Below are 26,081 nucleotides of genomic sequence, written 5' to 3'. Positions count from 1 at the left end.
CTAGTAGCATGGACAAGGGAGAACCAGTGGATGTGGTGTACTTGGACTTTCAAAAGACTTTTGACAAGGTGCAAAATTAAAACACATGGTATTGGGGGTAATGTACTGACGTGGATAGAGAACTGGTTGGCAGACAGGAAGCAGAGAGTCGGAATAAATGGGTCCTTTTCAGAATGGCAGGCAGTGACTAGTGGGGTGCCGCAGGGCTCAGTGCTGGGACCCCAGCTATTTACAATATACATCAATGATTTAGATGAAGTAATTGAATGTAATATCTCCAAGTTTGCAGATGACACTAAGCTGGGTGGTGGTATGAGCTGTGAGGATGATGCTAAGAGACTGTAGGGTGACTTGGACAGGTTAGGTGAGTGGGCAAATGCATGGCAATACAGTATAATATGGATAAATGTGAGGTTATCCACTTTGGTGGCAAAAACAGGAAGACAGAATATTATCTGAATGGTGACAGATTAGGAAAAGGGGAGGTGCAACGAGACCTGGGTGTCATGGTACATCAGTCATTGAAGTTTGGCATGCAGGTACAGCAGGCGGTGAGAAGGCAAATGGCATGTTGGCCTTCATAGCTGGAGGATTTGAGTATAGGAGCAGGGAGTCTTACTGCAGTTGTACAGAGCCTTGGTGAGGCCACACCTGGAATATTGTGTTCAGTTTTGGTCCCCTAATTTGAGGAAAGATGTTCTTGCTATTGAGGGAGTACAGCGAAGGTTCATCAGATTGATTCCTGGGATGGCAGGACTGACATATGAGGAGAGATTGGCTCAACTGGGCTTGTATCCACTGGAGTTTAGAAGAATGAGAGGGGATCTCATAGAAACATATAAAATTCTGATGGGATTGGACATGTTAGAGGCAGGAAGAATGTTCTCGTTGCTGGAGAGTTCTAGAACCAGGGGACACAGTCTAAGGATAAGGGGTAAGCCATTTAGGACCGAGATGAGGAGAAACTTCTTCACTCAGAGAGTGGTTAACCTGTGGAATTCTCTACCACAGAAAGTTGTTGAGGCCAGTTCATGAATATATTCAAGACGGAGTTCGATATGGCCCTACGGCCAAAGGGATCAAGGGGTATGGAGAGAAAGCAGGAAAGGGGTACTGAGGGAATGATCAGCCATGATCTTATTGAATGGCGGTGCAGGCTCGAAGGGCCAAATGGCCTACTCCTGCACCTAATTTCTATGTTTCTATGTTTCTTTGTTTCATTTCGAGAGGAATAGTATTATCTTATTAAATGGCAGAGCAGGCTCGGGGGGGCCAAGTGGCCGACTCCTGCTCCTATTTCTTATGTTCTTATGTCGAATTGAAAAGCACAGAAGTTATGTCGAAATTAACTTTGGTTAGACCGCACTGAGATCAATGTGCAGAGTTCTGGTCTCCACAATAAAGATATCGAGGTACTGGAAAAGGTGCAAAAAAGATTTAGAAAGATGATACCAGAACTGAGAGGTTATAACTATCAGGGAAGACTGAACGGGCTGGGGCTTATTTCTCTAGAAAAGAGAAAACTGCGGGGTGACCTAATAAAGAACTTTAAAATGATAAAGGAGTTTGACAGGGTAGATGTCGAGAAGATACTTCCACCTGTGTGGGAGTCAATATTCGGGGTCATAAATATAAGGGGCCAGAAATCTCTGGACTCCTCGGACGTGTATGATGTGCGCACTCACCCATAGAGGCCCCGCAAGTGGTGGTTCTTGGAACGCGATAAGCAGGCGCTGAAATCCGGGACTTGCGAACTGTCAAATTGTCTTTTAACAGTTCCAACACATCCCTGGCTATTTGCCCAACTCTTGCCCAGCGAATGTCCTTCAAACTCTTACGCCTGGTAAAAGCAGGCATTAGGCCTGGTCTTACCAGCGTAAAAGTTTTAAAAGATAGAAAAATAAAATGTTATCCATAATTTTTATATTAAAAACTGTGTCCATTGAGGTAAGTTTATTTTTACCCCTCAGAGAACATTTTTTTTTAATTCAAAAAAATAATTTTGTCTAAAACATTTAATTAAATTCAATTTCAAATAATTTTAAATATGTGAAGTGTATTTATTTATTTTATATATTTATGTGTTTTTGGAGGTATTATCATTCATAGAAATGGTGATCTCCATACAAACGGAACTCACCATTGCTGTGAATGGGGACACGCCATTTTCATTGATTGGTCCGGCCCACGTGATCCCAGGCTGCACACACGCTCCTGGAATACATGGGCCCCTACGCTGAACTGCGAGTGGAGGCTTCAGAGCACAAGTCTATGTTCCTCTGGGACTGCCAGGTATTTTCATTAAAAAAATCTTGGCCCAATAGGGAATTCAGGAGACACTTCTTTACCCAGAGTCTGGTTAGAATGTGGAACTCGCTACCACAGGGAGTAGTTGAGGTGACTAGCATATATGCATTTACAAAATAACTAGATAAGCAACATGAGGGAGACAGGAGTAAAGGATTATACTGATTGGCTGAGGGAAGAGGCAGAAACCAGTTGGACCAAATAGCCTGTTTCTGTGCCGTAAATTCGATGTCATTAAAAAGTCTCAGAAACGATGGTAATGCTGGTTCCCGAGTGATTGCAAATCACGTACTTTAATTCTTTGTAATGACTTGCAGCCAAACAAAATATTGTTGTAAACAATATAAAACCGGCTGTTCAAAGATTGCTCTTAACACTCGCTTCTTGATGTTTGTTGAAACGATGAAGAGATTGTACAGCTGCAACAATTCCGTGTCTGGCGGTATTTCAGTTTCTTGTAATTGCCTGCAAATGATCTTAAGTGGCTATGCATTTCATGCGTGAAGAAAGTTTATGTTTGTAAAGGATTAACGAGACACAGCTTGCACATGTTGCAACTTGAGTCCATCTGTTCGGCATCTTCGCTCTTCCCTTTTCAGAGTCTTGCAAGAAAGAAAGACGACTTGTGATATCTCTCTTTTTTAATGAAGCCGTTCTTGCCCACAAAACCTATCTTCAAAAACTGTTTCGAAGACATACAATCCCAAGAGTCCCGTCAGGTTTTATGCTCTTTTTATATTTTCTTTCAGATGGGACACCGTTCACCTGGTGGATTGGGAGGACCAATGAAAAGCAAACTTACTGGGGAGGTTCATCGCCCGGCATTCAGAAGTGTGCCTGCGGATTGGAGGAGAGCTGCCTGGATACCAAGTACCACTGTAACTGCGACGCTGACAGAGATGAATGGTACTGTGACATTCTGAGCCGATAGTGTCTCAACAGCTTTATTACCGGAATATTTCAGAGCCTATTCCCATTGTTCAAGTCATGTGTGTTCAATGCAGATGATAGCTTTTCAAACACAGGGTCTGAACTTCCGATCGGACCATGGGTTGATCATCTAACAGGGGACAGGAAACTGGAGTGGAACCTGGTTTGACTGGGATTCTGTCCCATTTAGGAGGGCCAGCAAAATGTACAAGGAGGAGACATGGGCAAAACTTCTGCTTCCTCCCCTTCTCCCACTTATCCTTGTGGGGGGGAGATCACGGGCTACCCGGGAGCATAAGAATTTGGAGCAGGAGTAAGCCATACGGCCCTTCGAACCTGCTCCACCATTCAATAAGATCATGGCTGATCATTGATCTCAACCCCACTTTCCCACCCGATCCCCATATCCCTGGATTCTCTTAGAGTCCAAAAATCTATCGATTTCAGCCTTGAATATACTCAACGACTGAGCATCCACAGCCCTTTTAGGCGGAGGATTCCTAAGATTCACAACCCTCTGAGTGAAGAAATTCCTCCTCATCTCAGTCTTAAAATGGCCAACCCCTTATCCTGAGACTATGCCCTCTAGTTTGAGACTCTCCAGCCAGGGGAAACAACCTCTCAGCATCTACCCTGTCGAGCCCCTTCAGATTCTTATGTTATTCAATGAGATCACCTCTCATTCTTCTAAACTCTGTGGTATAGGCCCATTCTACTCAATCTCTCTTCATAGGACAACCTTCTCATCCCAGAGATCATGCATGTATGGCCATTCTCAGGTAAGCAGGTCAAAACTGTGCACAGTACTCCAGGTGTGATCTCAGCAAAGCCCTGTACAATTGTAGCAAGACTTCCTTACTCTTGTACTCCAACCCCCTGGCAATAAAGGCTTTCCTAATTGCTTGCTGCACTTGCATGCTAACTCTCTGCATTTTCTGTACTAAGGAAGCTAAATATCTCTGAAGTGCACCTGTAATTTCCTCAATAAGCATCAGTAGAACTCATAACAGCGGAATATGATGTGAGTCCAGTGGGGCCTCTTGGAAAGACCCCAGTAGTGCACTAGACAAAAGGGAATTCATAACTGAATCCATTTGAACATAAAATAAGACTGTAAGAAATAAGAGTAAGAGTAGGCCATTTGGCCCTATTTGCCTGCTCTGCCATTCAATGAGATCATGGCTGATCTTCTACCTCAACTCTGCCTTCCCACACTATCAACATATCCTTTGATTCCCTTATTATCCAAAAATCTATCGATCTCTGTCTTTACTATATTCAATGCCTGAGCAGCCACTGCTCTCTGGGGTAGAGAATTTCAAAGATTTACAACCCATCGAGTGAAGAAATTTCTCCTCATCTCTAAATGGCTGACACCGAGCTTTGAGGTGATTGCTCCTAGTTCTAGACACGCCAGCCAGAGGAAACAGCCTCCCAGCATCTACCCTGTCAAGCCCCTTAAGAATTTGAGAAGTTTCAATGAGACCACCTCATTCTTCTAAACTCCAGGGAATATAGGCCTAGTCTAATCTCTCTTCATAGGTCAATCCCCCCATCCCAGGAATCAGTCTGGTGAACTATCATTGCATTACCTTTATGTCAAGTATATCATTCCTTGGATCAGAAGACCAAAGCTATACGCAGTACAACAGGTGTGGTCTCATCAAGGCTCTTTTTATGCCTTCAGTCCTAACGCCCATCGATGGCATGGCATGCTCAGATTGTCAGCAATACCTTCAGGGCGGGTGCTTCTGATGCACCCAAACATAAATGAATACAATAAAGGTCCAATCCGAGGGATCATTGTCTGTCACCATGGATACGAGAGAATCCCGCTGACAGAGACAACACCCTGGAATTTGAGACCTAAACGCCAATGCTACCTCCCTTCACCCCACCTGAACCTGTTCCAGGGAATCATAATTGTTCATACTGCGGGCGAGAATTTCACATCTTGCTAAACAAGAGTTTTTATCTGCTGGACCAGCAGCTTCAGGTATAGGTCAGGGGAAGCATTGGTGCCATTCAGTCAACACCTTCAAAATCAGATGAGCTGATCATTATCACATTGCTGATTGTGGGAGCTTGCTGTGCACAAATTGGTTGCTACACTTCCTACAGTACAACAGTGACTAGACTTCAAAAAGTACTTCACTGGCTTGGGGAAGAGTGACCATAATATGGTAGAATTCTTCATTACGATGGAGAGTGACACAGTTAATTCAGAGACTAGAGTCCTGAACTTAAAGAAAGGAAACTTCGACGGTATAAGATGTGAATTCCTAGGATAGACTGGCGAATGATACTTGGTTAACAGTGGAGAGGCAATGACAGACATTTAAAGATCATATGGATGAACTTCAACAATTGTACATCTCTGTCTGGCGTAAAAATAAAATGGGGAAGGTGGCTCAACAGTGGCTTACAAGGGAAGTTAGGGATAGTGTTAAATCCAAGGAAGAGGCATATAAATTGGCCAAAAAAAGCAACGAACTTGAGGACTGGGAGAAATTGAGAATTCAACAGAAGAGGACAAAGGGTTTATTAGGAGGGGGAAAACAGAATGAGAGTAAGCTTGTAGCGAATATAAAATCTCACTGCAAAAGCTCCTATAGATACGTGAAGAGAAAAAGATTAGTGAAGACAAATGTGGTCACTTACAGTCAGAATCAGGTGAATTTATAGGGGGAACAAAGAAATGACAGACCAATTGAACAAATACTTTGGTTCTGTCTTCACGAAGGAAGACACAAATAAACTTCCTGAAATACTAGGGGACCGAGGGTCTATCAAGAAGGAGGAACTAAAGGAAATCCTTATTAGTCAGCAAATTGTGTTAGGAAAATTGATGGGATTGAAGGCCGATAAATCCCCAGGGCCTGATAGTCTGCAACCCAGAGTACTTAAGGAAGTGGCCCTAGAAATAGTGAATGTATTGGTGGTCATTTTCTAACATTCTATGGACTCTGGATCAGTTCCTATGGACTGGAGGGTAGCTAATGTAACCCCACTTTTAAAAAAAGGAGGGATAGAGAAAAGAGGGAATTATAGACTGGTCAGCCTAACATCGGTGGTGGGGAAAATGTTGGAATCAATTATTAAAGATGTAATATCAGCATATTTGGAAAGCAGTGACAGGATCGGTCCAAGTCAGCATGGAATTCTGAAATGGAAATCATGCTTGACAAATGTTCTCGAATTTTTTGAGGATGTAACTAGTAGAGTGGACAAGGGAGAACCAGTGGATGTGGTGTATTTGGACTTTCTAAAGGCTTTTGACAAGGTCCCACACAAGAGATTAGTGTGCAAAATTAAAGCACATGGTATTGGGGGTAATGTATTGATGTGGATAGAGAACTCGTTGGCAGACAGGAAGCAAAGAGTAGAAATAAATGGGTCCTTTTCAGAATGGCAGGCAATGACTAGTGGGGTACCGCAAGGTTCAGTGCTGGGATCCCAGCTATTTACAATATACATGAATGATTTAGACGAAGGAATTGAATGTAATATCTCCAAGTTTGCAGATGACACTAAGTTGGGTGGCGTCTGAGCTGTGAGGGGGATGCTAAAAGGCTGCAAGGTGATTTGGACAAGTTAGGTGTGTGGCCAAATACATGGCAGATGCGGTATCATGTAGATAAATGCGAGGTTATCCACTTTGGTGGTAAAAACAGGAAGGCAGATTATTATCTGAATGGTGAAAGATTAGTAAAAGGGGAGGTGCAACAAGACCCGGATGTCATGGCACATCAGTCATTGAAAGTTGGCATACAGGTACAGCAGGCGATGAAGAAGGCAAATGGCATGTTGGCCTTCATAGCGAGAGGATTTGAGTATAGGAGCAGGGAGGAATTACTGCAGTTGTATAGGGCCTTGGTGAGGCCACACCTTGAATATGGTGAAATTTTACATTAGGATGGAGAATGAAACAGTTAATTCAGAGACCATGGTCCAGGACTTAAAGAAGGGGAACTTTAAAGGTACGAGGCGTGAATTGACTAGGATAGATTGGCGAATGATACTTAAGCGTTGACAATGGATGGGCAATGGCAGACATTTAGAGACCGCATGGATGAACGACAACAATTGTACATCCCTGTCTGGCGTAAAAATAAAAAAGGGAAGGTGGCTCAACCGTGGCTATCAAGGGAAATCAGTGATAGTATTAAAGCCAAGGAAGTGGCATACAAATTGGCCAGAAACAGCAGCGAACCCAGGGACTGGGAGAAATTTAGAACTCAGCAGAGGAAGACAAAGGGTTTGATTAGTGCAGGGAAAATAGAGTACGAGAGGAAGCTTGCAGGGAACATTAAGACTGACTGCAAAAGCTTCTATAGATATGTAAAGAGAAAAAGGTAAGTAAAGACAAACGTAGGTCCCCTGCAGTCAGAATCAGGGGAAGTCATAACGGGAATAAAGCAATGGCAGACCAATTGGACATGGACTTTGGTTCGGTATTCACTAAGGAGGACACAAACAACCTTCCGGATATAAAAGGGGTCAGAGGGTCTAGTAAGAAGGAGGAACTGAGAGAAATCCTTATTAGTCGTGAAATTGTGTTGGGGAAATTGATGGGATTGAAGGCCGATAAATCCCCAGGGCTTGATGGACTGCATCCCAGAGTACTTGAGGTGGTCTTGGAAATCGTGGATGCGTTGACAGTTATTTTCCAACATTCCATAGACTTTGGATCAGTTCCTATGGAGTGGAGGGTAGCCAATGTAACCCCACTTTTTAAAAGAGGAGGGAGAGAGAAAACAGGGAATTATAGACTGGTTAGCCTGACATCGGTAGTAGGTAAAATGATGGAATCAATTATTAAGGATGTCATAGCAGCACATTTGGAAAGAGGTGACATGATAGGTCCAAGTCAGCATGGATTTGTGAAAGGGAAATCATGCTTGACAAATCTTCTGGAATTTTTTGAGGATGTTTCCAGTAGAGTGGACAAGGGAGAACCAGTTGATGTGGTGTATTTGGACTTTCAGAAGGCTTTCGACAAGATCCCCCCATACAAGAGATTAATGTGCAAAGTTAAAGCACATGGCATTGGGGGTAATGTGCTGACATGGATTGAGAACTGGTTGTCAGACAGGAAGCAAGGAGTAGGAGTAAATGGGTACTTTTCAGAATGGCAGGCAATGACTAGTGGGGTACAGCAAGGTTCTGTGCTGGGGCCCCAGCTGTTTACATTGTACATTAATGATTTAGACGAGGGGATTAAATGTAGTATCTCCAAATTTGCGGATGACACTAAGTTGGGTGGCAGTGTGAGCTGCGAGGGGGATGCTATGAGGCTGCAGAGTGACTTGGATTGGTTAGGTGAGTGGGCAAATGCATGGCAGATGAAGTATAATGTGGATAAATGTGAGGTTATCCACTTTGGTGGTAAAAACAGAGAGACAGACTATTATCTGAATGGTGACAGATTAGGAAAAGGGGAGGTGCAACGAGACCTGGGTGTCATGGTACATCAATCATTGAAGGTTGGCATGCAGGTACAGCAGGCGGTTAAGAAAGCAAATGGCATGTTGGCCTTCATAGTGAGGCGATTTGAGTACAGGGGCAGGGAGGTGTTACTACAGTTGTACAGGGCCTTAGTGAGGCCACACCTGGAGTATTGTATACAGTTTTGGTCTTCTAACTTGAGAAAGGACATTCTTGCTATTCAGGGAGTGCAGTGAAGGTTCACCAGACTGATTCCCGGGATGGTGGGACTGACATATCAAGAAAGACTGGATCAACTGGGCTTGTATTCACTGGAGTTCAGAAGAATGAGAGGGGATCTCATAGAAATGTTTAAAATTCTGACATGTTTAGACAGGTTAGATGCAGGAAGAATGTTCCCAATGTTGGGGAAGTCCAGAATCAGGGGTCACAGTTTAAGGATAAGGGGTAAGCCATTTAGGACCGAGATGAGGATAAACTTCTTTACCCAGAGAGTGGTGAACCTATGGAATTCTCTGCCACAGAAAGTTGTTGAGGCCAATTCACTAAATATATTCAAAAAGGAGTTAGATGTAGTCCTTACTGGGAGGGATCAAGGCATATGGTGAGAAAGCAGGAATGGGGTACTGAAGTGCATGTTCAGTCATGAACTCATTGAATGGCAGTGCAGGTCCGAAGGGCCGAACGGCCTACTCCTGCACCTATTTTCAATATTGTGTACAGTTCTGGTCTCCTAATCTGAGGAAGGACATTCTTGCTATTGAGGGAGTGCAGTGAAGGTTCACCAGACTGACACCTGGGATGACAGGACTGACAAATGAAGAAAGACAGGATCGACAAGGCTTATATTCAATGGAATTTAGAAGAATGAGAGGGGATGTCATAGAAACATATAAAATTCTGACGGGATTGGACAGGTTAGTTGCAGGAAGAATGTTCCTGATGTTGGGGAAGTCCAGAGCCAGGTGTCACAGTCTAAGGATAAGGGGTAAGCCATTTAAGACCGAGATGAGGAGAAACCTTTTCACTCAGAGAGTTGTGAGCATGTGGAATTCTATACCACAGCAAGTTGTTGAGGCCAGTTCATTAGTTATATTCAAAAGGGAGTTAGATGTGGCCCTTACAGCTAAAGCGGAGGTGCAACGAGACCTGGGTGTCATGGTACATCAGTCATTGAAAGTTGGCATGCAGGTACAGCAGGCAGTGAAGGCGGCAAATGGCATGTTGGCCTTCATAGCGAGAGGATTTGAGTATAGGAGCAGGGAGGTCTTACTGCAGTTGTACAGGGCCTTGGAGAGAAAGCAGGAATGGGGTACTGAAGTTTCATGATCAGCCATGATCATATTGAATAGTGGTGCAGGCTCGAAGGATCAATGGCCTACTCCTGCACCTATTTTCTATGTTTCTATGTTTCTGAAGCACTTTGGGACGCCCTGAGGTCATGAAAGGTGCAACATGAATGCAAGTCTTTCCTTTGTTCTATTGTAGAAAAATATCTTGAAGTGTATCAGGGTTCCAGATTTTGCTGCAAAATGAAAGGTATGCCAACAACTCACACCGTTATTATAGGATTTTAGCAAAGCTTTTGATAAGGTCCCACATGGCAGACTGGTTACGAAAGTGAAAGTCCATGGGATCCAGGGGAAAGTGACAAGTTAGATCCAAAATTACCTCAGAGGCAGGAAGCAAAGGGTTGATGGGTGTTTTTGTGACTGGAATCCAGTGAGGTTCCGCAGGGCTCAGTGCTGGGTCCCTTGCTTTTTGTGGTATATATCAATGACTTGGACTTGAATGTTTGGGGGTATAATTAAAAAGTTTGCAGATGACACTAAAATAGGCTGTGTGCTTGATAATGAAGAAGAAAACTGTGGTCTGCAGGATGATGTCAATGTACTGGTCAGGTGGGCAGAACAGTGGTAAATAGAATTCAATCCGGATAAGTGTGAGGTAATGCATTTGGGGAGGGCTAACAAGGTAAGGGAATACACATTAAATGGTACGAAACTGAAAAGTGTAGAGGAACAAAGGGACCTTGGAGTGCAGGTCCACAGATCCTTGAAGGTAGCAGGCCAGGTAGATAAGATGGTTAAGAAGGCATATGGAATACTTGCCTTTATTAGTCGAGGCATGGAATACAAGAGCAGGGAGGTTATGCTGGAAATGTATAAAACATTGGTTAGGCCGCAGCTGGGCTACTGTATGCAGTTCTGGCCACCACATTACAGGAAAGATGTGATTGCACTGGAAAGCGTGCAGTGGAGATTTACAAGAATGTTGCCTGGACTGGAGAATTTTGGCTATGAGGGAAGATTGGAGATGCTGGATCTGTTTTCTTTGGAACAGAGGAGGCTGAGGGGAAACCTGATTGAGGTATATAAAATTATATGGGGCCTAGTTAGATTGGGGAAATTATGAGGGGCCGGGATAGAGTGGATAGAAAGGACCTGTTTCCCTTGGCAGAGGGGTTAACAACCAGGGGACATAGATTTAAAGTAATTGGGGGAGATATAGAGGAGATATGAGGGGACATTTCTTCACCCAGAAGTTGGCTGATGCAGACATGATGGGTCGAAATGGCCTCCTTCCATGCTGTAACTATCTGTGAATCTATGAAATTGGCCAGCAACTTGTGGCGAGGAAGACATATCCCGTGAACAGTGAATCTCCACAATTTACTGGCCGAGTTGCACCTTCCCGCCGAAAACTGCATCTCACATTTAACCTCCTGTGATTTTCATGAAGTTGCTGCATTTACACATTAATTGCCCGTTAAACTCACCACTGAAAGATCACCGTTGTAATTAATAGCGCAAGAACACTTTTAACAATGTGATAATTGTCACTGACTGCCAATCAACCTCTCTTGCCCAGAAAGTGAACAATTAAAAGTGTGGAGTCCCACTCCTTCAGCTTGTGAATTGCTTTAGGAGATTTTAAAAATGCCAAATTTTTAATTTTTACATGTTTTCTTACTTCTCCATTCTGGCACTTAATTTCTCTTTCTCTCATTCACGCGTGAGATATCCTGCTCCAGCAAAATCCCATTGAGTTTTCAAATCAAAAAACTAAAGGCAAATAGGAGCAGTCCTGCTCCTATTTCTTATGTTCATATTAAGGTGGAGATAGACAGATTTTTGAATGATAAGGGAGTCAAAGGTTATGGGAGCGGGCAGGGAAGTCGAGTTGAGGCCAAGATCAGATCAGCCATGAGCTTATTGAATGGTGGAACAGACTTGAGGGGCAAAATGGCCTACTCCTGCTCCTATTTCTTATGTTCTTATGTAGCCAGACAGCTTGCAAGTTGGAGATTGTAAGCAGAGGTGAAGCAGCTGAACAATTAGCATGTTTAAATCGTGATACAAATCCAGTTGTTGTTCCTCTATTCTTTGCCTCCGAGGTTTTAATAAGCCTGACGCCGACACACATAGGGCCGCACCCCACCAACGCTGAAACCTGTGAAAGAGGGGAGGGAGATGAAAGCAGGAACTGGTTACAAAGCTGATGCCCAAGTTTCAGCAGACTGAAGGTTGTAGAATGGGAGGGGAGGATCAGGTAGGTGAGGGGTTCCGCTGCTTTGAGACCCTGGGAGAGAAATTGGGCTCGAAATCCCTCTCGGGCGGTGGAGCAGAATGGGCGGTATCAGATTGGACGCCTTTTATACACAGTGCCTGATGCTCAGTTCCGTTGTGGACAATGTAACTGAATATCAGGTGCTGTTTTCCACTGCGCTTTACAGCCAATAAAGTACTTTTGGAGTGTAGTCACTGGTGTAATGTAGGAAACACAGCAGCCAATATGTGCACAGCAAGCTCCCACAAACAACAATGTGATAATGACCAGATAATCTGTTTTTTGTTATGTTGATTCCAGGACACCGGGGATAACTCTCCTGCCCTTCTTCGAAATAGTGCCTTGGGATATTTTAGGTCCACCTGAGAGGGCAGACGAGGCCTCGGTTTAACGTCTCATCAGACAGAAGGCACCTCCGACAGTGCAGCGCTCCCTCTGCACTGCACTGGAGTGTCAGCCTAGATTTTTGTGCTCAAGTCCCTGGAGTGGGACTTGAACCCACAACCTTCTGACTCAGAGGCGAGGGTGATACCCACTGAGCCACAGCTAACGGGCGGCCCATTCGATACCACCTGTCTTGCATCACGGCCCGAGACGAATTTCTGGGCCTTTGTATTGATTGGCCTTCTGATTTGCTGACTTTTACTGTGAAGGAGCAGTTTGCCTCCACTTGATTTCTCCCTTGTTCAGCTGACTAAGACCTGCAACTTGCAGAATCGGTTTGATTCCTCATTTCTGCCACTTCGTTCCACGATCAAACTGCACTTCTTTAATTTGATTTTTTTTACATAGTCTTTACAGCACAAAAGTATGAAAGTGAACATCACTCTAGGGGGTAAAGTGCTGTCAAGCTAAAGTACTCCCCCTCCTGCTCAGAAAAGCGATTTAAAACTACCTCTATGTGCTGCCATTTACCTGACACATCAGTCTCAATTGAAAATACATATTCGGATTTATCATCATCATAGGCAGTCCCTTGAATCGAGAATTCGGATTTATATTGCAGCACTGTGACTGACATTCAAAATGGGCAAGGGTTCCAGAGCCCCGCTGAGATAAATGGCAGCTGGAGACGGACCTGTCAGTTATATCATCGGAGTGGGTCCGCTTCGTCTGGGAAGCCTTGACATGGCAGGGCTCTGGGAAGCTCCAATTTGTAACAAAGCTTTCGATGTCTCCTGGCAGACAGATCTTTTTCGAATATCAGACTTAAGTTTTTTCCTCTTGGGTGCTGCAACCCCCTAACCGTCCAAAAGTGCATTTCTTAAATTGCAGTTTCCCAATTGGTGCCCTGATCCATCATCATCATAGACAGTCCCTCGAAGTCGAGGAAGACTTGCTTCCACTTTAAAAGTAAGTTTTCAGGTGACTGAACAGTCCAATATGGGAATTACAGTCTCTGTCACAGGTGGGACAGACAGTGGTTAGAGGAAAGGATGGGTGGGGAGTCTGGTTTGCCGCACTCTCCTTCCGCTGCCTGCACTTGATTTCTGCATGCTCTCGGCGTTGAGACTCGAAGTGCTCAGCATCCTCCCAGACGCTCTTCCTCCACTTAGTGCGGTCTTTGGCCAGGGACTCCCAGATGTCGGTGGGGATGTTGCACTTTATCAAGGAGGCTTTGAGGATACTAACTATTAAATACTCACCGATCAGCTCATCAGCGACAATGTGACCGAATGAATTCACTCCGCGGTTTTTGGTTCTGAAGTAGCCTAGCTCGCTTCAATCATCCATATCCCTTTCTGTGGCAAGTCACTATCGACATGGTCTATCCAACGATTCCTTGAGAAAATGAGAGCATGCGGAATTGGTGGTCCTGCTCCTCCTGGACCCACAAAAAGTTTCCTCACAGAAAATGTTCGAGGTGGCTTTTAGAGCAGCCTCCAGCAGTCTCCCATTAAGTTGCTCACCACAGGGTACAGATAGGCTGAGTGTGCACCGCACTGACTCTACCCGTTCGCACTTGAAAATGCCAAACCTGGGTCCTACAATTGGTGTAGAACCCCAGCTTGATTATACAGGTGGCCTCCTGACTTCTACGTGCAAATGTGGCGGGGTGCCCATTTAGAAGTCTGTCTAAAAATCATATGAGCTGGGTGTTGGGCTTCCATGTACAGAACGCAAGCATCTCTACTACATTTCGATGAACTGTGTGAACTTTCAGTTACTACACATTTAATATATAGTTGTGTTTCTATTACTTTAATTTGAATATTTTTATTCTATCACTTAAGTTGCCTATATGTAGGTTCATGAATGATAAAATATATATATGGGAACACAGGAACATGAGTAGGCCACATATATTTCACCCAAACCTGCCCTGTAGAATCCTTCACTGCCCAGTACAATCCTTAATGGCCCTTTAACTCCCAACACTGTTGAAAAAGAATCTTGTCATTACTCCTACACCTAGTCCCGATCCTGGTTCCGTGGACCTTTTGCCTGGTCTAAAAAGAACATAAGAATTAGGAGCAGGAGTAGGCCATAAATGCCCTTTGCGGTTGCTCCGCCATTCAATAAAATCTTGGCTGACATTCTATCTCAGTTCCACCTTCCTGCACTATCGCCATATTTCTTGATTCCCCCAGAGTCCAACAATCTATCAACCTCTGTCTTTAATATAAATTACTCAGCATCCACAGCCCTCTGTAGAGAACTCCAAAGATTCGCCATCCTCTGAGTGAAGAGATTCTTCCTCATCTCAGTCCAAAATGGCCGACCCCTGATCCTGAGATTGTGACCGCTAGCTCTGACTGCTTCTGTTGCCTTCAGTGGATTTTTATTGCTCCCTCAGCACTGTTGAGTGTTGTTTTCCTAAAACCTGTAGAAATAATTCTGCTTTGGTCTAATTGGTCATGGAACATGTCCAGTTTGTCAAATTAGTATGGTTTTACCCTTTGAACCCAAGGGTCATACATGCATGGCTTCCTTTTGGGTCAGGTTGGTTTTAAACGCCTTCCATTTTTCTTCGGTGTTGCTATAATTGGGGCCTGGTAAGACCATCCAATCAATTCTGCTCAAGTTGCTGGCCACCTTTGGAAATTTAGCCATCTTAAAATCTAGAACTATCATTACATTTTCAGCCGCCTTGGTTTGGCTACTCAAGTTAAATCATTGAATCATGCAGCACAGAAGGAGGCCATTTGCCCATCGTGCCTGTGCCGGCTCTTAGAAAGAGCTATCCAATTAGTTCCACTCTTTTCCCATGGCCCGAAAACAATTTCCTTTTAAAGTATATATACAATTCCCTTTTGAAAGTTATTACAGGTTGAACCTCCCTTATCCAGAACTCCCTTATCCGGAACCACCCCTCGTCCTGAACCATTCCCGGCCACTGGGTGGCGCATGCGCAGAATTCCGATATGAACAAATTGAAGTCCTTCTTCGATGCCGACTCTCGCAATCGCTGGCCTGACCCCGCGATTCACCACCCCCGCCCCACCCCACTCCCCCCCATGATCTCTCTGCCGCACTCCCAGCCCCAACCAGCCAGCCCTGATATCCCCTTGCTTAGTACCTGTACCACCCCTCGTCTGGAACAATCCCTTATCCAGAACAAGCCAGGTCCTGACAATTCCAAATAAGAGAGGTTCAACCTGTATTGAATTTGCTTCCAACAACCTTTCGGGCAGTGCATTCCAGATCATAATTTATCCACTTTCTTTTAAATGCTATCAAGGATTCTGTGTTTCTGGTAGGGCATTCAATGTTCACACAACCCTCTACGTAAAATAAAATCTCCTAAACTCTGCTGTACAATTTTACCGTGAGCCAGTGCTTAAATAAACGTCTTTTTTTCAGACCCCTATCACATGAAAGTATCAAATATATTCCACAGTAGCCATGCTAGTATTTAATTATAAGGGTGACATCATGTACTGTTCCAAATTGTTACAGTCCATGTTAGATGTTTAAACTTGCTTCGCAAACTTCTAATTATAGAAACATAGAAACATAGAAACATAGAAAATAGGTGCAGGAGTAGGCCAATCGGCCCTTCGAGCCTGCACCACCATTCAATAAGTTCATGGCTGAACATGCAACTTCAGTACCCCATTCCTGCTTTCTCGCCATACCCCTTGTTGCCCTTAGTAGTAAGGACTACATCTAACTCCTTTTTGAATATATTTAGTGAATTGGCCTCAACAACTTTCTGTGGTAGAGAATTCCACAGGTTCACCACTCTCTGGGTGAAGAAGTTTCTCCTCATCTCAGTCCTAAATGGCTTACCCCTTATCCTTAGACTGTGACTCCTGGTTCTGGACTTCCCCAACATTGGGAACATTCTTCCTGCATCTAACCTGTCTAAACCCATCATAATTTTAAACGTTTCTATGAGATCCCCTCTCATTCTTCTGAACTCCAGTGAATACAAGCCCAGTTGATCCAGTCTTTCTTGATATGTCAGTCCCGCCATCCCGGGAATCAGTCTGGTGAACTTTCGCTGCACTCCCTCAATAGCAAGAATGTCCTTCCTCAAGTTAGGAGACCAAAACTGTACACAATACTCCAGGTGTGGCCTCACCAAGGTCTTGTACAACTGTAGTAACATCTCCCTGCCCCTGTACTCAAATCCCCTCGCTATGAAGGCCAACATGCCATTTGCTTTCTTAACCGCCTGCTGTACCTGCATGCCAACCTTCAATGACTGATGTACCATGACACCCAGGTATCGCCTTTCAGTTTCCTCTAATAAGTCATTTGTTATATCAATGGTTGAATGAACCTGCATTTATATAGCGCCTTTCGCGACCTCCGGATGTCCCAAAGCACTTTACAGCCAACGAAGTACTTTTGAAGTTTAGTCACTGTTACGCATTAGGAAAAGCTGCAGCCAATTTGTGCACAGCAAGCTCCCACAGACGGCAAAGAGATAAATGACCAGGTAACCTGTTTTATTGTCTGCCATGTTGAAGAGTTCAAATACCAGGAGACACAAGTTTAAAAAAATGAGGAAGCTAGGGATAAGAAGGGAAGTCTGGTGGAACCTTTTGGCTCAAAGTGTAATTGAAATGTGCACTAAACTTTCAGGTAAAGCTTTTAAAGCAGACAGTGTACATTGCCTTAAGAAGCAGTTAGACATGGAGAGAAATAGGATTGAAAGATATGGTGAAAAATTGGATAGGTGGAGTGGAGAGATTTCAAGGAAACGAACCTTCTTGGGGCCTAACAGCTTCTGACAAATTGTTTTTGTGAGGTCTATACATAAGAGTCGAGTAAATATACAAAAATATCTTTCCAGTTTCATAACCTTTAACAATTATTTAACTTCTGCTACGAATTGATCAGTTGTCAAGCATCCACAACCTTCTGCTGCTCAAATCTAGTGGGAATAAAATAAGATTTACGTAGGATTTAAAACAGTATCAGTTTCAATCAAGCATTCAGCCATGCCTTGTGGCGATTAATCCATGTAAACCTCTCTGAAATCCCTGATATCCTCCTCTGATTCCGTAGGACAAGTAATCTTTAATGTAGCGATTGAAATGGTTACAGAAATGCAGTGAAAAAGGTCAGTGCCATTTTATTTGTTTTCCTTAACTCTTGCAATCGTGTGTTTCCTCCAAAGGTATTAAAGTTTTTGATTCAAGAATGCGTTTTGAGGGTCAGCCTGATTTGGGGGTGATGGATGATGTAATGCAATAATGTTTCCCCTCGTGGGGGAATCTAGAACGAGGGGGGCATGGTTTCAGAATCAGGGGTCGCCCATTTAAGAGGTGAATCTGTGGAATTCTCTACCCCAGAAAGCTGTTGAGGCTGAGCCGTTGAATATATTTCAAGGCTGAGATTCTTGACAGGTTCTTGAACGATGGGGGAGTCAAGGGTTATAGGGAACAGGCAGGAAAGTGGAGTTGAGGCCAAGATCAGATCAGCCATGAATTGAATGGCGGAGCAGGCTCAAAGAGCCAAATGGCCTACTCCTGCTCCTATTTCTTATGTTCTTATGTTCTGGACAGGTCTATTGCCTCCAGTTGAAAAGGGCTTTCATTTTATTGCATTCTATTTTATATACCAGGTTTGAGTGTGAAATGCTTGATTGAAAGAAAGACTTGCATTTATATAGCGCCTTTCATGACCTCAAGATGTCCCAAAGCGCTTGACAACCAATGAAATACTTTTGAAGTGTAGTCACTGTTGTAATGTGGGAAACACGGCAGACATATGCACATAGCAAGCTCCCACAAACAGCAATGTGATAATGAGCAGATAATTTGCTTTTGTTATGTTGATTGAGAGATAAATATTGTTAAGGACACCAAGGATAACTCCCTCGCTCTTCTTCAAAATAGTGCCACAGGAACTTTTATGTCCATCTGAGAGAACAGACAGGGCCTCGGTTTAACACCTCGGGGCCAAAATTCAGGAACTCACAGAGACCCGTTACTACCTGTTTGCAGTTGGGGAGGGGCAACAAGTCAAGGGAATACACAATAAATGGGAGGATACTGAACGGTGTGGAGGATCAGAGGGACCTTGGAGTATATGTCCACAGATCCTTAAAGGTAGCAGGACAGGTCGAGAAAGTAGTTAAGAAGGCATACAGAATGCTTTCCTTTATTAGCCGAGGCATAGAATACAAGAGCAGGGAAATTATGCTTGAACTGCATAAAACACTAGTTAGGCCACAGCTAGAGTACTGCGTGCAGTTCCGGTCACCACATTACAGGAAGAATGTGATTGCAGTAGAGAGGGTACAGAGGAGATTTACGAGGATGTTGCCAGGACTGGAAAACTTTAACTATGAGGAAAGATTGGATAGGCAGGGATTGTTTACCTTGAAATAGAGGAGGCTGAGGGGAGATTTAATTGAGGTGTAGAAAATTGTGAGGGGCCTAGATAGAGTGGATAGGAAGGACCTATTTCCCTTAGCATAGGGGTCAATAACCAGGGGGCATAGATTTAAAGAAGTTGGTAGAAGGTTTAGAGGGGAGATGAGGAAACATTTTTTCACCCAGAGGGTGGTGGGGGTCTGGAACACACTGCCTCAAAGGGTGGTTGAGGCAGAAATTCTCATCACATTTAAAAAGTACTTGGATGTGCACTGAAAGAGCCATAAATTACAGGGCTACGGACCTAGTGCTGGAAGGAGGGATTAGGCGGAGTAACTCTTTTTTGACCGGCACGGACACGATGGGCCGAAATGACTTCCTTCTGTGTCGTAATGTTTCGATGATTTTACGAAATCTAACAAGATTGCGAGAATGGGCCCAAGGTGATTTCCGTCCTGACATCACCCTCCCCAACTTCCAGTGAGGAAGCTCAACTCCACTGTTTCCGCCTAATCTGCACCCCTACCCCACCACCAGCTACTGCCCGCCTCCCCCACTGGTGAGCTATGTGGAGTTATGAGAAGGGGTTTTCTATTACAGCGCTCATGGGAGCATGATTTTCTTTTCGGCCATTTAGGACAGAGATGAAGAGGAATTTCTTCACTCAGAGAGTTGTGAATCTTTAGAATTCTCTGCCCCAGAGGGCTGTGGATGCTGAATCATTGAGTATATTCAAGGCTGAGAGCAATAGATTTTTGGGTCCTAGGGAAATCAAGGGATATGGAGATCAGGCAGGGAAGTGGAGTTGAGTTCGCAGATCAACCATGATCTTATCGAATGGCAGAGCAGGCTCGAGGGGTCGTTTGGCCTAATCCTATTCCTAATTCTTATGTTCATAAGAACATAAGAAATAGGAGCAGGAGTAGGCCATACGACCCCCTCGAGCCTGCTCCGCCATTTAATACGATCTTGGCTGATCCGATCATGGACTCAGGTCCACTTCCCTGCCCGCTCCCCATAACCCCTTATTCCCTTATTGGTTGATAAATTGTCAATCTCTGTCTTAAATTTATTCCATGTCCCACTTTCCACAGCTCTCTGAGGTACCGAATTCCACAGATTTACAACCCTCTGAGAAAATAAATTTCTGCTCATCTCAGTTTTAAATGGGCGACCCCTTATTCTAAGATTTTGCCCCCTAGTTCTAGTCTCCCCCATCAGTGGAAACGTTCTCTCTGCATCCACCTTGTCAAGTCTCCTCATAATCTTATACGTTTCGATAAGGTCATCTCTCAATCTTCTGAATTCCAATGAGTAGAGGCCCAACCAACTCAACCTTTCCTCATGGGTCACCCCCCTCATCTCCGGAATCAACCTAGTGAACCTGCTCTGAACTGCCTCCAAAGCAAGTATATCCTTTCGTAAATATAGAAACCAAAACTGTACGCATTATTCCAGGTGTGGCCTCACCAATACCCTGTATAACTGTAGCAAGACTTCACTGCTTTTATACTCCATCCCCTTTGCAATAAAGGCCAAGATTCCACTGGCCTTCCTGATCACTTGCTGTACCTGCATACTATCCTTTTGTGTTTCATGCACAATACCCCCAGGTCCCGCTGTACTGCAGCACTTTGCAATTCTTCTCCATTTAAATAATAACTTGCTCTTTGATTTTTTTCTGCTAAAGTGCATGACCTCACACTTTCCAACATTATACTCCATCTGCCAAATTTTTGCCCACTCACTTAGCCTATCTATGTCCTTTTGCAGATTTTTTGTGTCCTCCTCACACATTGCTTTTCCTCCCATCTTTGTATTGTCAGCAAACTTGGCTACGTTTCACTCGGTCCCTTCTTCCAAGTCATTAATATAGATTGTAAATAGTTGGGGTCCCAGCACTGATCCCTGCGGCACTCCACTAGCTACTGATTGTCAACCCGAGAATGAACCATTTATCCCGACTCTCGTTTCTGTTCGTTAGCCAATCCTCTATCCATGCTGATATATTATCCCCAACCCCATGAACTTTTATCTTGTGGAATAATATTTTATGTGGCATCTTGTCAAAATGCCTTCTGGAAGTCCAAATACACCACATCCACTGGTGTCCCTTTATCCACCCTGTTTGTTACATCCTCAAAGAATTCCAGCACATTTGTCAAGCATGACTTCCCCTTCATAAATCCATGCTGACTCTGCCTGACCGAATTATGCTTTTCCAAATGTCCTGCTACTACTTCTTTAATAATGGACTCCAATGGACTTCAATCATCCATTTTAATAGGAGAACAATTCTGAGATAAGAAGAAATTATGGCAGATGACCAAAGAAGTCAAAGATGTAGGTTTTAAGAAGCATCTTAAAGGAGGAAAGAGAGTTAGAGAGGCGGAGAGGTTTTGAGAGGGATTTCCAGAGCTTAGGGCCCAGGCAGCTGAAGGCACGGCCACCGATGGTTGAGCAGTTTTAATCAGGGATGCTAAAGAGGGCAGAATTTGAGGAGCGCAGATATCTTGGGAGGTTGTGGGGCTGAAGGAGATTACAGAGATAGGGAGGGGCAAGGCCATGGAGGGATTTGTAAACAAGGATGAGAATTTTGAAATCAAGGTGTGGCTTAACCGTGAGCCAGTGTAGGTCAGCGAGCACAGGGGTAATGGGTGAGCAGGATTTGGTGCGAGTTAGGACATGGGCTGCCAAGTTATACAAGTTGTTGTTGTTGTTGAAGTGCCTCGTCCTATTTTCTAATAGCGTCCCACCTCCTAATGTGAATCAGGTACTGGCTCAGGAAAAGATTTCTCTGAGGGTTTGGTCTGTAGCACGCTTGGCTCTGGGTCACAAAATCCACTGAGGAAGCAGCTCTTAAAGGGCTGCCGCTAGCCAATAAAGGGGAATGGGTGGTGGGGACCAGGGAGCATAGCAATGAATCACAACGGCTCAGCGGAGACAGGTCATCATGCTTTGGTGCCAACCAGTTGCCAATTTGCTGTGGGAAGTGCATCAAAGGCGGGTGGCCAATGTGGGGTTGAAGACACCTTCCGGGAAACGCACAAATGCACACTGCACCCTCTGTGGCTTGGTGTCAATTTTTGTCTGATTACACTCCTGTGAATTATCTTGGGACGCATTACTAGGAGAAAGAATGCAAGTTGTCATGGCTTTAACTGTTTTCCCCTTCATAAATGGTTTCATCTCCTTTTACTTTTGGGTTTCTCTCATTCAACTCTCCAGAGAGGAGGGTGTTGACTTATGAGGAAAGGTTGTGTAGGTTGGGCCTCTACTCATTGGAATTCAGAAGAATGAGAGGTGATCTTATCAAAGCGTATAAGATTATGAGGGGGCTTGACAAGGTGGATGCAGAGAGGATGTTTCCACTGATAGGGGAGACTAGAACTAGGGGGCATAATCTTAGAATAAGGGGCCGTCCACTTAAAACTGAGATGAGGAGGAATTCCTTCTCTCAGAGGGTTATAAATCTGTGGAATTCGCTGCCTCAGAGAGCTGTGGAAGCTGGGACATTGAATAAATTTAAGACAAAGATAGACAATTCCTTAACCAATAAGGGAATAACAGGTTTTGGGGAGCGGGCAGGGAAGTGGACCTGAGTCCATGATCGGATCAGCCGTGATCGTATTAAATGGCGGAGCAGGCTCGAGGGGCCATATGGCCTACTCCTGCTCCTATTTCTTTTGTTCTTATGTAGGATGCATGTAAGACATTTTTTTAATGGGTTTTCGTCGATTGAAAACTAGTTTTTAAAGCTGGTTCGGCATCTAATTACAGATTCTCTTGACTGACTGCATTGTAGTTGCAACCACATCAGCATTCGATGCATAAAACACATTCAAAACCTATGAGGCTTTGAGCAATGAATTAAAATCACCAAAGCCTGACCTATCTGTAGCCCTTGAAGGCTTTACTGTTTGCACCTGTCTGCCTCTCTGATCATATATCCCGTTAGTGACTGAGCAATGCAGACTGGGAATGTCATGGATTTGATCCTCAGTTATGTGATCTCGGCTGTTGCTCCACCTGGCTTAAGGTGGGGGAAATCAGCAAAGGCTTCGGCATCTGATTGCTATCCAGTAACTGCTGCTGGAAGGTGCATTTGTGTGAATGTCATCATTGAATCTACATTATACATTAACGATTTGGATGAAGGAATAGAGTGTAATATCTCCAAGTTTGCTGATGATACTAAACTGGGTGGCGGTGTGAGCTATGAGGAGGACGCTAAAAGGCTGCAAGGGTGACTTGGACAGATTAGGTGAGTGGGCAAATACATGGCAGATGCAGTATAATGTGGATAAATGTGAGGTTATCCATTTTGGTAGCAAAAACACGAAGGCAGAATATTATCTGAATGGCGGCAGACTAGAAAAAGGGGAGGTGCAATGAGACCTGGGTGCCATGGTTCATCAGTCACTGAAAGTGGGCACACAGGTACAGCATGCGGTAAAAAAGGCAAATGGTATGTTGGCCTTCATAGCTAGGGGATTTGAATATAGGAGCAGGGAGGTCTTGCTGCAGTTGTACAGGGCCTTAGTGAGGCCTCACCTGGAATATTGTGTTCAATTTTGGTCTTCTAGTCTGAGGAAGGACGTTCTTGCTATTGAGGGTGTGCAGCGAAGGTTCACCAGACTGATTCCAAGGATGGCTGGGCTGTCATATGAGGAGAGACTGGATCAACTGGGCCTTTATTCACTGGCGTTTAGAAGGATGAGAGGGGATCTCATAGAAACGTATAAGATTCTGACAGGATTGGACAGGTTAGATGCGGGAAGAATGTTCTCGACGTTGGGGAAGTCCAGAACCAGGGGACATAGTCTTAGGATAAGGGGTAGGCCATTTAGGACTGAGATGAGGAGAAACTTCTTCACTCAGAGAGTTGTTGAACTGTGGAATTCCCTGCCGCAGAGAGTTGTTGATGCCAGTTCATTGGATATATTCAAGAGGGAGTTAGATATGGCCCTTACGGTTAAGGGGATCAATGGGTATGGAGAGAAAGCAGGAAAGGGGTACTGAAGGAATGATCAGCCATGATCTTATTGAATGGCAGTGCAGGCTCGAAGGGCCGAATGGCCTACTCCTGCACCTATTTTTTATGTTTCTATGAATCATAGAAATTTACAGCAAGGAAGGAGGCCATTGCGGCCCATCGTGTCTGCGTCTTGTCTGAGGGAAGGATGGTACTCAGCTGTGATGGACCCTGCAGTCAAATAGCTGGGCAATGTTCTCTGTCAAGGCTCGGACATTGGGAATGGCCACTTGGGCAAGGTAGCAGTTGCAATCTGTGGAATTGTGAAAATTTCGGGAGAAGAAAAGAGGGCAGAGAATTGGTAGGGAAAATTGAGAATGAAATCTTTGCAATGTCTAAATCACCCTATATAGGTATGGGTATGCAAAAGAAAAACTTGGATTTATATAGCGCCTTTCATGACCACTGGACATCTCAAAATGCTTCGCAGCCAATGAATTACTGTTGGAGTGTAGTCACTGTTGTAAGGTGAGGAATGCAGCACACAAGCAATCTCCCACAAACAGCAATGTGATAATGACCAGATAATCTGTTTTAGTGATGTTGACTGAGGGATGAATATTGGCCAGGACACTGGGGACAACTCCACTGCTCTTCTTCGAAATAGTGGTATGGGATCTTTTACATCCACCTGAGAGGGCAGATGGGGCCTCGGTTTAACATCTCATCTGGAAAGCAGCACCTTTGACAGTACAGCATTCCCTCAGCACTGCACTGAAGCATCAGTCTAGATTTTTTTTTTGTGGTCAAGTTCCTGGAGGGGGATTTGAACCCATAACCTTCTGACTCAGAGGCAAGAGTGATAGTCACGGAGCCACAGCTGACACATCATGGAGTGTACATACAGAGAGTTATCCAGGTATTAGCACAATGCTGGGAGTAAGGGGATTTAAATATTAAAGCAAGGATGCTTGAAAGATCTTACATAGGATTATATAAGATATACCAACAGAAAGATGCCATTCGGCCCAACCAGTACATGCCGCGTATATGCTCAACTCGAGCCTCCTCCCGTCTTTCCTCATCTAAATCTATCTGCGTAACCCTCTGTTCCCTTCTCCCTCATATGCTTGTCTCACCTCCCCTTATTCACTTTCAAACAAATTTCAGGATTACATAAGAACATAAGAAATAGGAGCAGGAGTACGCCATTTGGCCCCTCGATCCTGCTCCGCCATTCAATAAGATCATGGCTGATCTGATCATGGACTCAGCTCCACTTCCTTTCATTTGGATGGTTAAGTAAAAATAGGAGTTAAAGTTTGGGCTGAAATAGCCATACAACTTAAAGTATAAATATAATAATAATTGTGATTGCATTTACATAGTGACTTTCACATCTAAACATCTCCAAACACTTTGCGCAAATGAATTGACTTTGATAACATTTGTGCATTGCATACTATATTTCTGAAGCTATATAATACTGCTCTCCTTAGAGCAGAGATGGTTAAGAGGAAATTTGATAGAGGTGTTCACAATCATGGCCTGTTGTGATAGAGTAAATAAGGACAATCTGTTTCCAGTGGCAGGAGGGTCGGTAACCAGAGGACACAGATTTAAGGTACTTTGAAAAGAACCAGAGGCGACATGAGGAAACATTTGTTTACGCAGTGAGTTGTTGTGATCCGGATTGTACTGAAAGGGTAGTGGAAGCAGATTCGATCAAAGAGACTTGCATCTATCTAGCGCCTTTCACAAACACCAGATGTCCCAAAGCGCATTGTAGCCAATTGAGTTCTTTTTGAAGTGCCGTTTCTGTTGTTATATAGGAAACCCGGCAGCCAATTTGTGCACAGCAAGCTCCCACAAACAGCAATGAGATAATGACCAAATAATCTGTTTCAGTGATGTTGATTGGGTGTCCTGAAGTCGTAAGAGATGCTAATTAAATGCCAGTCTTTCTTTCTTCATTCATTGTCGGGAGGGAGGTAATGCGGGAACCCCACTGTCGCGAATTACTATAGCCTGAACCTTCAGAGCAATCGACAGAGGTAGCCTGGTGGTTAGAATCTGTG

General features: G+C 44.1%; 1 protein-coding gene across 1 annotated transcript in view; it reads left to right on the top strand.

Moving 5' to 3' along the window:
* Positions 1-26,081, top strand: part of LOC139253715 (contactin-associated protein-like 5) — a 1,602,302-nt gene that overhangs the window by 1,104,010 nt on the left and 472,211 nt on the right. Inside the window, exon 15 of the mRNA XM_070873519.1 lies at positions 3,057-3,213. Coding sequence (XP_070729620.1) covers positions 3,057-3,213 — 157 coding nt within the window. The remainder of the gene's footprint in view (positions 1-3,056; positions 3,214-26,081) is intronic.

The sequence above is a fragment of the Pristiophorus japonicus genome, chromosome 3 (genome assembly GCF_044704955.1).
Source record: "Pristiophorus japonicus isolate sPriJap1 chromosome 3, sPriJap1.hap1, whole genome shotgun sequence".
In the NCBI taxonomy this organism is placed as follows: domain Eukaryota; kingdom Metazoa; phylum Chordata; class Chondrichthyes; family Pristiophoridae; genus Pristiophorus; species Pristiophorus japonicus.
The sequence above is the reverse complement of the archived record's forward strand: the minus strand, read 5'-3'. Positions and strand labels throughout refer to the sequence as shown.